At 41.0% G+C, this 13,725-nt stretch overlaps 1 protein-coding gene across 1 annotated transcript in view; it reads left to right on the top strand.

Annotated features, from left to right (window-relative positions):
* Positions 1–3,725: 3,725 nt before the first annotated feature.
* LOC311301047 (fatty-acid amide hydrolase 1-like) overlaps positions 3,726–13,725 on the top strand; it is a 41,345-nt gene continuing 31,345 nt past the window's right edge. Inside the window, exons 1-2 of the mRNA XM_084425881.1 lie at positions 3,726–4,060; positions 4,748–4,861. Coding sequence (XP_084282007.1) covers positions 3,848–4,060; positions 4,748–4,861 — 327 coding nt within the window. The 5' untranslated portion in view covers positions 3,726–3,847. The remainder of the gene's footprint in view (positions 4,061–4,747; positions 4,862–13,725) is intronic.

Genomic DNA, 13,725 nt, shown 5'->3' on the forward strand with positions numbered 1-13,725 from the left:
TGAAAGCGTGTTCCTTGCTTGTCTGTCAGTATGAGATGAGCACTGCTCGTTTTCTCTGCCCTGAATGATGACTTTGGTTGGAAAGGCTTTAACTGGACTTAATGACACATGACACCATCAGCTCCAGTGTAATGTAAATATTTGTCTGTTCTTGGTTTTGCGCACATTTTGCATTCTTCATTTGCATTAGTCATCAAGGATGGGAACTCGTCCTTTTCTCATTATATTGTTCTCTTTCCGGGTCCACTGCTGAAATGAACCCTAACTCTAATTCTGGCCTGAATAAAGAATGTATTCAAAAAAACATTGATTTAATAATGTAACACGGAGACATACGATAGGGATCAGTGAGGTTAAAATAATAATAATACTTTTATTCAGCAAATATGCATTCAATAGCTTGAGGGTGAGTAAATTATGGGATCAGTTTAATTTTGGGGTGAACTAACCCTTTAAAATGCGTGCAAAATTGGAGTATCACATAAAACATTTACGAATAAAGCAGCGTTTCAATCCCATGTGTTCAAGAGAACAAAATCGTCACTTCCTGGGAAATCGGCGCAAAATATCAGTAAAAAAATGGTTGCTGCAATTGAAGAAACTGTGTCTCTTTTTTCCTCCATCATAAATGAGTTCGTCTCAGAGCGTCAGACGAAACACAATAAACGCTGTCATGTTCTCTTGCGTTCGGATGCTGGTGTTTGAGGACGCAATCTTGTAAAACGGAGGGAATTAAACCAAATCATTCTGATGACAGACTTTACAGGCGTTTCAGAGCCACCAAACCAACATCTGAGATGCTGTGATGCGACTGGTCCGCTGGTTAGTCCAGTTATCCAATCACAGCCTCTGCTGAGGCAAAGTCACCTGAGTTTATATTTATTTAGTAAATGTGTTTCCATCGTAGATTATGCGCATGTCTTCTAATCGGATTTTAAAAAATTATCGGCCTCGATTTATGAGCGTTTTTAGAATTTATGCACATCTTAGTGGTTTTTTTTAATGTGATATCCCACAATGCACATAAAAATAAGGTGGACGGAATAATAGCTAATGGCATCCAACAGCCACGAGCACTCTTACACAGTGGTCACGAGCGTGTAGGAAGTCGAAGAGCTCCTCTGTACAGTCTTCTGTGGTCTCTGAGCGCGAGCCGACCCGGGACTCGCACGCCTCCAGGCGCTCGTGTGCGTGAACACAATGCTCCGACTGCGCACACTTCTCCCTCACGACCTCTAGAGGGTCCTGCAGAGCACATATCAAACAAGATTCTTCATCAAACTTGGTGCATGGACTAACTGAGACTTGTTACAGCACTTGTATACTGTTGCCCTCTTGTTGGTCTGATTGCTTCTATTGCTCTCTTCATTGGTAAGTCATTTTGGATAAAAGCGTCTGCTAAATGATTAATTGTAAATTGTGCATATCATCCAGACACAAGCCTAAAGGGTTGACTGATATAAGATATATATGAGACAATGTTCTGTAACTTGGGACTTCAATATCCAAAGTGAATAGGATTTGGTATGCAAGAACACGAAGGATACATGTCAAATTTGTTTCAGTTACGATAGAGGGCGCTATAACCTCAACATCCTCAACACTGCACAGCTGTGATCGAGGAAATCCTCACAAAATCAAAGGCATCCACAGGATATTTGTATTTTTTTTTTATTTTTTTTATTTTTAGCCATGTTTTCCACACACATTATGGACTCTTGCAGTTGTATTTGATTTGGGGGTGAAATTACCTGGACATAACTTTTCATGAGATTCACCTTAATATTACATTTTAAAAATTCCAAATAATAATTTCACTCTTTTAAATGAATAATTAAATGACTGTGATTGATATATATCGTATGTTATATATGTATATTTGCGTATGCATCTAGTGTAGCCATATTAGACATTCTCTGTGTTGGCTATATATCTATGGCAAAGAGAGACGTCCACCTCTGCCAACTTCCGGTTCACCGCGTTCATGTCATGCAAACACCAATATTTGTGTAGGCTATAATTGTGTATGCGACACTAATATTGAAAAAAGTGTAAAATATGACATATTTCCACATTTAAATACGACTAGCGTTGATCTACGTTACATTGTAAATGCTTTGCTGCCATATGTTGGCTCGGAGAATGAACGTCAGTTGAACGAAGTCTTAAAGGGTAGAATATTATCATCCAAAACTGAAGGGTTATCAGGTTTAGTGTATACAGCTCTTGTATTAGATGTTCCACAATCAGTCATAATAGAAGTGGATCATATTTTGTTTAATTTCATAATTTCATGACCATTTGTTGTGTATATAGGCCTATATTTTCCCTGAATTGATTGTTGAAAAGTTAAAAAAAAAAAAAAAAAAAAAAATGTAATTTTAATATAAATAAGGTTCCGGTAAAGCTTTCTTGTTTTCAATTTTATTTTTTTATTTTTTTATTATTACAGATGCTTATTTTAAAACAACTTTTCTCCACAACAAATATATTACGTTTAAAAACAAGTCCTTATTCTACAGAAACTGGTGATAATGGTATAATATTGGTGAGACAGTTAGTCTATTTAAGAATAAAAGACATCTATTTAATTACTGTGATTCCTTAATTATTATAAGATCCCTGTAATTGCTAAAGAGTTTGCAATAGTATTTGATGCCATTCCTAGTTGCCTTATTCAACTTTTTATTAGGTCATATATCCTCTGAGTCTATCTCAGTTAAGTATTAACAGTGTGAAGATTAAAGATAAAAAAAAAAAAAAACTTTTATATGAAAACATTATGCAGAAAAATGTCACTTGCCTAAATGCAAACCATTTTGGAATTCAATGTAACCAAATTGAATGGAAAGAGGTCTGGAGTTTAGTTACTGTCTCACCAGTATAGTTATGAAAGTTACATATAAAGTTATTCATTTGATTTACCCAGTGAGACATGGAGACTACTGTACATGTGTGTCTTTTAGAGGAAGAATCCATATCTGATATTTAAACTCACAAAATTAAAGATTCAGCTATCTGGTAAAGATATATTCTTATTGTATAAGAGTAAGTGTTTGGAGCAAAATTTGGTGATTAATTTAATAATTATGTATGGAAAATACCATATACATAAACAAAAATGGACAAAAAATAAACCTGCATAGTATGTTTTTTTAAACTGAACTTATAGGCTATATTGAGGCCCTAAAAGGAAAACGGATATTTAGAATTTTAGAATCCTTTTCTCTAATTTCTTGTAAATTAGATTTTCCTCCTTTTTTTCTCTTTTTGTTATTATGAATATAACAGTTGAATACATTGTGATCATTGTGAAGTGTATATTGTGTTAAGGTTCTTGTTAATGCAATAAAAAAGTTAAATATAGACTGTTTAAATGCTCTTTATGGCAATAATTATATGTATAATAATAATAATTATAAGGCACATTTTTACTAGTAAGGTTAGATCAGCATGGCCTAATTAATATTCATGAGTTATAGACATGGAGATAGAAAACTCTTGTCAAAAATAAAGGTGAAGAAAAAAGGATTTCTTTTGAAAATATTTGAACAATTGAAATAATGGCAATTCCTTAATCTTTTTATTGGTAATACGCTTGTGTTTTACATGTAAACGTAGCCATTGCCTTCCATTCAAACGAACAGCCTTTCTCCCAAACTAATCGGCCATTTTGAGCGCAGTTTGTAGTCTCCTTCTTTATCGAAGGGCTCTGATCTCCATTCGCGCAGGAAATTGGTTAAGAGTTGTAACACCGGGCGTTCATTTTAACACTTCTAGAGTTATTAAAGACCCAGAGACAGACTACACACTGTCTCAACCGGTCACAACACATTGAGCAACAGTTATGGAGAGTTTTAATTTGCAACAACTTACCTCAGATATGAATATTAACTGGACGCCGATGTTTGCAGCCATAGTTTGCGGTACAGGTGCGTTAATTCTCTTCTGGAAATGGAGAAATAACCAGAAGATTCAGAAGAAAATACTAAACGCACAGAAGAGACGTGATAAATCACTTCAACGGGCTGAACAAGCGGTGCAACAATTTAAAATACAGGTAATAAAAATCTAACATGCATCAGTTATTAATGCAACATGCATTATGTATAGAGTAAGTGTTTATGTTTATGAATATGCATGTCATGCATTTAGAAGTCATGGTTCTCACGGCTATTGAAACTCTGAAATGATCATGTCACTATATTGTGTAAGTTGTCACAGCTGAACCTGCCACTGCTGAATAGAATTTTTTAGCTAAATTTATGTTACTGTAAAAGTGGAAGCGGTGACAAAAATCCATTGTTTTTTCTATGATATAATAATTAATACATTTAAAGCAAATTAAATACAATTAAATAATTTATTAAAGTAATCAATCCATAAACTTTAAATAAATTAATACAATTAAAACTTTCCTCCATCTGACTTTTATGGAGAACAACCCTCAGTTTATCTTCAGTAGATAGTTTACTTTTGACTTAATGTATGTGAGTGTGGTGTTATTGTGTTCATCTTAACATATATTATATTACAAAAAATATTATGATACTGGAAAACTTTCCCTATATATTTTTGACTAAATGTTTGGAAACCCACACAGAAAACCACCTCTAGAGAAAATAAGCATTTGTGTAACTGTATTTTTTTCCTCAAGTTAGTGAGATCAAGCCACTGTGACAACTAGCCCCAGTCTCCCCTAGGTGAATATGTAAACATCTGATGTTTGTTTCTTGCATCTTTCCAGAACCCAGACTTTGAGAGCAGTTCAATAGTATCTCTGTCTTTGTCGGAACTCACCGGGAAACTCGAGGACGGATCCCTGCAGCCGGATGCTGTTCTACATGCTTACATGGAAAAGGTTGTGACTGCGGCCATATTTTACCTGTCGATAACTCTTCATGGGATTTATGAGTTTATTCCCAGCTTCAGAGGTTTACAAAGGTTTATTGTAAATCTTTTTAAACATTGATCCATCTTTTGCTGTCTTTTCTAGATGCCATTTACTAATAGTTTAAATTTTTACTCATATTTAAATCTCATTAAATAAGTAAATAAATATGTCTCTTCTTCAAGAAAGAAAAGTTCTAATTTCTAAAAATATAACATTGCAGTTATGGTATATGGCAAATAATTCATTTGAATTGATTTGGTCATAATGTGGGAAATCAAACCAACATCGGGCATTCTGAGTTGATGCATTTAAGAAAAATAGACATGCAGCCCAACATAGTAATAATTAACAGAAAAAAGATAAGAGCGTGTATCCGTCGTGTAAAAAATACAAAACTTTTGCCTGGATCATATGAACAATCTGCCCATACAGGCTATTTTGAACAAATGTGCATAAATCACAGGCTATGAAGACGCTTGTAAATTACAGTCTCTGTAAATGAAAAGAACGATTAGGTTACTGACGTAACCCAGGTTCTCTGATAACATGAAGTGAGGTATCTCACTATGGGAATGCCTCTGGGCGTGACCGATCGTGGAAGCACCAATTACACCACGTCTGCCAACCATGTTGAAAAATACCTCACTTCATGTTATCAGAGAACCTGGGTTACGTCAGTAACCTAATCGTTCTCTTTCTAACATTCGTTCGGTATCTCACTATGGGATATAGACGTATTGCCGATATGCTGACGAAGCAGACTGAAGACGAGAGGGTTAAAGTATAAAAACTGCATCACTGACCCAGACGGAGAACAGAATAATCTGAGAAATCCGCCCTTATAGAACCACCTTATACCACCTGACTACTCACTCCCAGAACTGAGTGGGCCAGAGAGGGTTCTGTCACATCCAGTCTATAGAAACAAATAAATGTGTGCGGAGAGGACCAGCTGGCTGCCGCGCAAATTTCTTGAATCGAAATGCCTTTAAATAGAGCCCAGGATGTAGACATACCTCTAGTAGAATGCGCTCGTAGACCTACTGGGGGCTCTAAATTCATGCTATTGTAACATAACACGATAGCCTCTACCACCCAGTGGTAACAAACAGCTGGTTGCTCTTACGCAATGTGCGGGTTCTCTGTACATACATATACAGCGTACGAACCGGACATAAACATGTTTAGCCTTTCCTCATCTGGAGATGAAAAAGGAGGTGGATGAAAAGCCAACAAGTCCACTGATCTTACTCTATCCGCGTGATTGTATACCTTGGGCACGAACGCCGGGTTAGTTCTAAAAAGTACTCTTTGACCACCCGGAGCGAACCTCATACATGAGGGGTGAACTGATAAAGCATGCAGTTCCCTCACCCTCTTTGCTGTTGTAAGAGCGAGTAGTAGAGCCGTCTTTAAAGCGAGCAGCTTTAAGTCCATCTTTTCAATGGGCTCGAAAGGGGGTTTAGAGAGCGCGTTCAGGACCACAGACAAATCCCATAGTGGGACCAGTGGCTTTGATACTGGGTGCAATCTGCGTGCACCTCTCATGAATCTACAGACCAGGGGGTGTTGGCCCATAGTGCCTGAATCAATACCCACATGACATGCCGAGATAGCGGACAGATAACCCTTAACCGTGGAAAAAGCTTTGCCTTTATCCAGGAGGTCCTGAAGGAAACACAGCACGTCCGAAACAGAACACAGGAAAGGAACAATGTTCTTATCTGCGCACCATTCCTCAAAAACTCCCCATTTGAGATTATATAAAGAACGTGTCGAGGCAGCCCTCACGTTCTGAATCGTCTCAATAACCCTCGGAGGTAACCTGGCTGCGCTCAGATTTGCCCTTTCACGGGCCAGGCCCAGAGAGCTAGTTTCTGAGGGGAGGGATGGAATATTTCCCCCCGTGCTTGTGAGAGAAGATCCCTGCGCGCTGGTAACGGCCATGGCCGGTCGTAGAGCAGTTGCGCAATCTCCGCCACCCACAGTCTCCCCGGCCAGTAAGGCGCGATCAGAATCATCACATGTCTGTTTTCTCGAACCCTCCGTAATGTCGGCTCGATCAAGCTCAACGGCGGGAACGCGTACAGCAACACGTCTGGCCACTCGTGGGCTAGCGCATCCACACCCAATGGTGCATCGTCGCCGGCCAGGGAGAAGAACAGGGGACAGTGCGCGTCTTCGCAGAGATCTACGGCAGCCTGGCCGAATCTCTCCCATAACATGAGGATCACCTGGGGGTGGAGTCTCCACTCCCCGTACAGGGGATTCCCTCTGGATAGTAGATCCGCTCCCCTGTTCATTATTCCCGGGACATGCGTCGTGCATGGAGATGGAGATGAGAAGATCGTCCTGATATGATGAAACCCTGAGCCCTAATCTCCTCAATGGAGTCAGGGCCCCTTCCACACATTTGCTGAATACTCGAGGGGCTAAAGCGAGGCCAAACGGTATTCTCATAAACTCGTATGCTGTGCCCTGATAGGCGAACCTCAGATATTTCCTCTGCGCAGGAAAAATATCTATGTGAAAATATGCGTCCTGGAGATCCACCAAGGTGAACCAGTCTCCTTGCTGAATATTTTGACCCAGCATTTTGACAGACAGCATTTTTAATTTGTATTTTCTGAGGTGTCTGTTGAGGACCCGTAAATCCAGAATGGGACGGAGACCCCCCCAGGGACGGATTGACAATCTGTGCGTTCTGGAAAAGTCCAGAACGGCCGTCCAACCGAGGGCCGTCGGCACAAAAAAAAAAAAGTCTAATAAAGCAGTATTAACAGCCAACAGCAGGGGCACTAATATGATCACTTATGCTACGTGTAAAAAACAACAACTGAGGAAGAAGAGTCGGCCTATAGCCACTGACATTTTATAAGGCTGCACTTTTAAATTTGCTTACATTATATTTGAATTGCTGTGGTCTCCAACGTGGTGCCTGTGAGTTGCCCGCTAAACACATTCTATAAATAGCCCCAACTTGCCGTCGGGGTTCCAGACTTCGAATAAATGGTATAATTTTGCAACCTTTTCAACTAAACGTTTCAATTTGAACTTTTGCCTCTACAAAATTACCCAACTCTCTTTGATTGTACGCTGTCATTTGCGTTGCGTATGAGAAAAATCAAATGGCAAACGCTTAAAAAGCGGAACAAAACTTGTTTGATCTGAGCAGCGCATTATCAGCTCGGCCCAAAAAACAGCGATCGCGGACAAAGCTGATCTCGATCACGCGAACATTATTACACAGAGCTGCGCGATCCACTGAGAAGCATTTCAATTCAGCGCAGAATTCTCTCTCTCTATTATAAACCACAAATGACTATGTGATTTAAGCTTGTAAAAAGCCAGATGAAACAGCGCTGATATTCTCAACATATTGACGCAAAAAATAAATAAATAAATAAATAAATAAAACAGGCGAAACATTGTTCCGAGAACAAACCAGTTAGAAGACATTACACACCAAAACCTATGAATTAACTATTAAAAATGCTGTTATATTAATACAGTTATGTATAAATGTATTAAATGTAATGCAGTAGCCTAATGTTTTTGTTTAGAAGTTATGGCAGTTTATTTTTTTTTATTTTTTTATTTTTTTCATTTATATTTATACTAAATGTTTGGGCTACTGTTTTTGATAACACGTTCAAGCTTCACCATGTTATGTATAATAAATATTGGAGTATAACAAATAAAAATTCCTTCTAGATGTAGCCCTTGCACACAAAAAGGTTGGAGATCCCTGGTATACAGTAGCCTAACTATATGTTTTATAATTACAAGTTTGTGTAATTTGGGTTACTGTAGCCAGTGACATTTCATTATTTGTATTTTATGGCATTGTACATTTTTTGTTTTTATTTGAAGGCTGAGGCTTCATTAATAAACACAACCCCAATTATCATCATTGGTTTTGAGATGTTACTTGCTGTGAATACCTGTCTGATAGGCTACAGTATTGTGGCATAGCCTAGTATCAGGACATCCTGGCTAGTGTCTGTCGCACACGGCTAGAGGCGAATGGCCGGATGATGGGCCTATTTGGGAGAAAGTCCAGGGCTGTTTTTTAGCCCCAGTCCGTCCCTGGACCCCCCCACTCTCTTGGGAATCACAAAATAACGGGAGTAGAAACCCTTCCGGCTCTCTACCGTTGGAATCACTCTTATCACTCCTTTTCTCATTAAAGAGGCTATTTCTTCCTCTAAAACCAGAGCTGCTTCCCCTTTGGCCACTGAAATTACCACTCCATTGAACAGAGGAGGTTTTACAGCGAATTGAAGCCTGTATCCCCTCTCTATAGTGGTTAGCACCCAGGGATGAACTGCGCTTGCGCGGCAGTTCACTGCCTGAGCAGCGAGTGGGTCTTTCCCATCTTTGTTCACTAGAGGTGCCGCAGCATAGTTATAGTGGTATTCATTTGTGATTTTTTTTTTTTTTTTTTTTTTTTTCTCCCACTCTGCGCCCTCGGTCCTTGACCTGGATGCGTCAGAGAACACTTTATTTTTGATGGGATGCTTGTGAACGTTAGACCTTCTCCCCTCATAACAGACCTCGAAGGTGGAGGGGGAGACAAACTCTTGGGGGGCACTAGTAGAACACTGGCCACATTCCCGCACACGCTGAACTCTGAACTGTCCACACGAACACATTTTATTTCTGCATTCCTTTTCCCCGCGGGAGGGAGAGAGGAATCGTTCTGAAGGGATGGGACAGATAAACCCTGGGTGCTGTCTCCCAACCCTTCCTGACGCCGAACTGACGTATCAGGTAGACCGCCTCTTCTTATTCCCCTGAGGGGCAGCCGATCGGTGTTTCGCAGCTGCGGCCGCGAACGACTGTTTCGGCCGAACGAAACCGGGCTTTGACTGTGGAGCCGCGTTGCCCTGCTGTTGCGGTGGCGCGGGGCAGGAAGGCTGATAATCTGAGTGCCCTCCTCTCCCTGAGGGTTTGAAATTCGGCCGGCTCGGGTGATAAGGCCGAGCAGCCGGCTTTCTGGGGAGACAGACCTGGAAAGCTTCTCCCTCCTTCTTCCGCAGGTCACACTGCTGACGCATTGCCGTTACCGTCGCACCGAACATGGCCTTTGGATCTATAGGAGCATCCAAAAACTCCACTTTCTCTTTGTCAGAGAGTCCTGACAAACCCAGCCACAGCGATCTCTCCCCCACAACTGCTAAGCCCATACTCCGACCGCAACTTTGAACTGCTCCGTGGGACGTGCGCAGGTTTAAATCTGCGATGACGCATATCTCCTCCCAGAGCACTGGGTTGGGAGATCCGGAGTCCAGCTGACGACCCATCTCCTCTAATAGCTCTGCTTGATAGGCTGTAAGGAGGGACATCGCGTTCAAAGCACGAACAGACAGCGCAGTTGACTTGTAGATCTTTTGAAAAACAGAGGCGGCGAAGCGCTCTGTCTTTCCTGGCAGCGAGGCTCCGGTTGAAGAGAGCGCCGCCCTGCGGCTCGGGTGCAAATGATTCGCTACTGATGTTTCCACAGGGGGAGGATCTGCCATCCCTAGATCGTCCATTCCCTGAACATCTAGCCTTGAGAAACCCTTAACGGGCACTCGATATGAAAAAGGCTTGTCCCAAAACTTTTTCATCTCAGTCACACAGGCCGGGACGGTCGGAATAAACTGCCTGGCTGGCGGGAGACGTGACGGGAGTCTCTTTCCATCATACAGGTCTCTTTCAGCCCCTTGACCTGCTTGTTGAGAAGGCCAGTCGATAGACAATCTAGCCGCGGCCCTGCGACAGACCTCGATTAGATCAGCGTCCACCTTTACAGGGGAGGGTGAACTCTCATCCTGTGCACTCGGTGGCCGGGACTGGTTCGGGGGAAGAATGGCATCTTCCTCGTCATCATCCTCGTCCTCGAGGATGTTCGACAATACCTCATCATCGTCATCTTCCTCTCCCGCTAACGGGTCAACAAACAGCGGGGGAAGGACGGGTGACACCTTCTCCATCATCTCTGCCCATGAGCTGGTCTGAGGACAATCCATGGGTTCCTCTCTGGGTTGAGCAGAGAGGCATGGGTCCGATTTTCCCGCGACTGCCACGCGGAGTCTCCTTTCTCGGATCTTAGTCGAGAATGTAGCACAGTGCGGGCAGCCCTCGGGGTTGGACAGCGCTGCCTGAGCGTGTTTAGTGCCCAGACAGGAGATGCAGAGGCTGTGTGCAGCCCTAGCAGAAATCTGCATTCCACAAGCATGTTACACCACAACGTGACAACTAGTACGGAGCTGTGCTGCAATTAGAGAGCTTTCTTTTTCCTTATCTTTTTGGAGCGTGGTGAGCGCCCAGAAAAACTTGGAAACTAAATTGAAAACTTAAGAGCAGGAAAACTCATCTTGACACGTTAGTTATCGCACTCTTAAGTGACGAAGTCAAGAAACTGTTAAGCAATAATTCCCAAGTCTGCTGAGGACAGCTTCCGAAATCTTCCACGGAGAAGAGAGCGAGAATGACGAAACGGCAGGTAGCTGCGGTTTATATACAGGGAGGCGGGACTCCCTAATCGCTGCAGCGATTGGTCTGCCATGGTTGGCAGACGTGGTGTAATTGGTGCTTCCGCGATCGGTCACGCCCAGAGGTGTTCCCATAGTGAGATACCGAACGAATGTTAGAAAGAGAACATAGCCAAATATGAGCCTTCACTGTCATGTAATAGGCTATCGGGGATATTTTAGCAGATTCACTCTGCATTTAAATACGGCTGTCTCTCCTGCAACTCTGTAGTGTGTATGTGGCCGTTGGTCCTCTTAGCAGCATGAAAAATAAAACTTTTATTCAAATTATGAATAGATTACATACAGAAAGTGAGCAAAGAGTCGCAGTGCGATCGGCTACAATTCTAATCTCTGCAAATCACGTTGTAATTAGAAACCTTTGACGGTCTTCAGACTAACAGAAAGTGTGAGCACAAACCAGCACGGGACCGTTTGAAAGCAGCTGCCTATAAGAGGGTACCGGATTGAGTTGAAATAGTCTGAGCTATTGGACCCGCAGTCCGTCGTGCCTATTGATTCCCGGCCCGCACCTGCACTGCAAATGACAACATAAATATTAATCTACCTGTTACATCAAATATTAGCGGTTGCCCGCGTGCAGGACTCTGTCTCTGCTGATTCTGCAGCCAATGAGATTGCTTGCTCAACATTTAAATAGCCTGGTTCAGTGTTCGCTGTAGGCTAGTCCTGAGAGTTTTCTGAACCCCTCCACCTCCCCAGCTCCACCTGCCCAGATCTGCTATGGGATTTGCGTATGTCTTCTTATGCAGCAGCAGCATATCTTACATTCTCACAGCAGCGTGTCTGTGTATCTATTATTAGTAGCAAGTCCATACTTACTGTGCAGCAGCAGCAATATCAGCAGGAGAATCGAGTCCGCCAAGACCAAATACATTAACATTGCCATATTCAGTAACATGCTAAAACTATTCCGAGAGTTTTCATGATTGCAATCATATGTGCGTGCATATATACTTATGTAGTAGAAAAAAACACAAAAACAAAGAATATATATATAGAATATATGGAAGCTTGTTTCCACCACAGAATAAAAAATAAAAAAGTTAATTGCGGCTTTTTATCTCACAATTCTGACCTTTTTTTTTTCTCACAATTGCGTGATATTGTCGCAATTGTGAGTTATAAAGTCAGAATTGTGAGAATATAGCAAGATTGTAGGCATCAACTTCCCCTCTCTCTCCCACATCTACTCCAACAGAGTGGCAAAGAAGGCCCAATCTATTGTAGCTGACCCTAGCCATCCCTTGTCCTGCCAGTTTAAGCTATGCTTCCCTCAGGCCGTTGGTACTCCATGCCCAGATGCAGGTCCAAAAGACTCAGAAACTCTTATCCCGACTTCTATTTCGGTTATATTTATATTTCGGTGGGTATTTTATGTTTTGCTGTATTGCTGTGTGATTTGCGATCACACTTTTGCATGTGCGAGTTTATAGCTCACAATTTTGAGAAAAGATGTCAGAATTGCGAGATGTAAACTCGCAATTGGGAGATAAAAAGTTGCAATTATCTTTTAAAATGTTTTATAATGTGGCGGAAACAAGTTTCCATATATATATATATATATATATATATATATATATATATATATATATATATATATATATATATATATATATATATATATATACAGTGCTATGCATAAGTTTAGACACCCATGCTAAAGTTGACTAAAAAGAGGAATAAAAAATCATCTTTTGGAAATTTAACTTAATGCCTTAATTTAAAAAATTTGGAAAAATCCTACCTTTAAGGACACCAATTTTCTTTGTGAATGAATAATGTATCGTAAATAAATAAATGTTCTTCCTTAAAATACAGGGTGCATAAGTTTGGACACCCCTATGTTAAATTCCCATAGAGGCAGGCAGATTTTTATTTTTAAGTATTTTTTTTAATTTTTTGTTTAGGATACTATGTATCCTGATAAAGTTCCCTTGGCCTTTGGAATTAAAATAGCCCCACATCATCACATAGCCTTCACCATACCTAGAGATTGGCATGGGGTAATTTCCATAAGATCATCTCTCAATGCAAATCAAACTAGCTATTAGGCTAACTGAAATAAAACCATGCCAATCTCTAGGTATGGTGAAGGCTATGTGATGATGTGGGGCTATTTTAATTCCAAAGGCCAAGGGAACTTTATCAGGATGCATAGTATCCTGGATCCATGAAGTAACTGGCCTTTAAAAATAAAAATCTGCCTGCCTCTATGGGAATTTAACATAGGGGTGTCCAAACTTATGCACCCTGTATTTTAAGGAAGAACATTTATTTATTTACGATGCA

The sequence above is a fragment of the Rutilus rutilus genome, assembly GCF_951802725.1.
Source record: "Rutilus rutilus genome assembly, chromosome: 12".
In the NCBI taxonomy this organism is placed as follows: Eukaryota; Metazoa; Chordata; class Actinopteri; order Cypriniformes; family Leuciscidae; genus Rutilus; species Rutilus rutilus.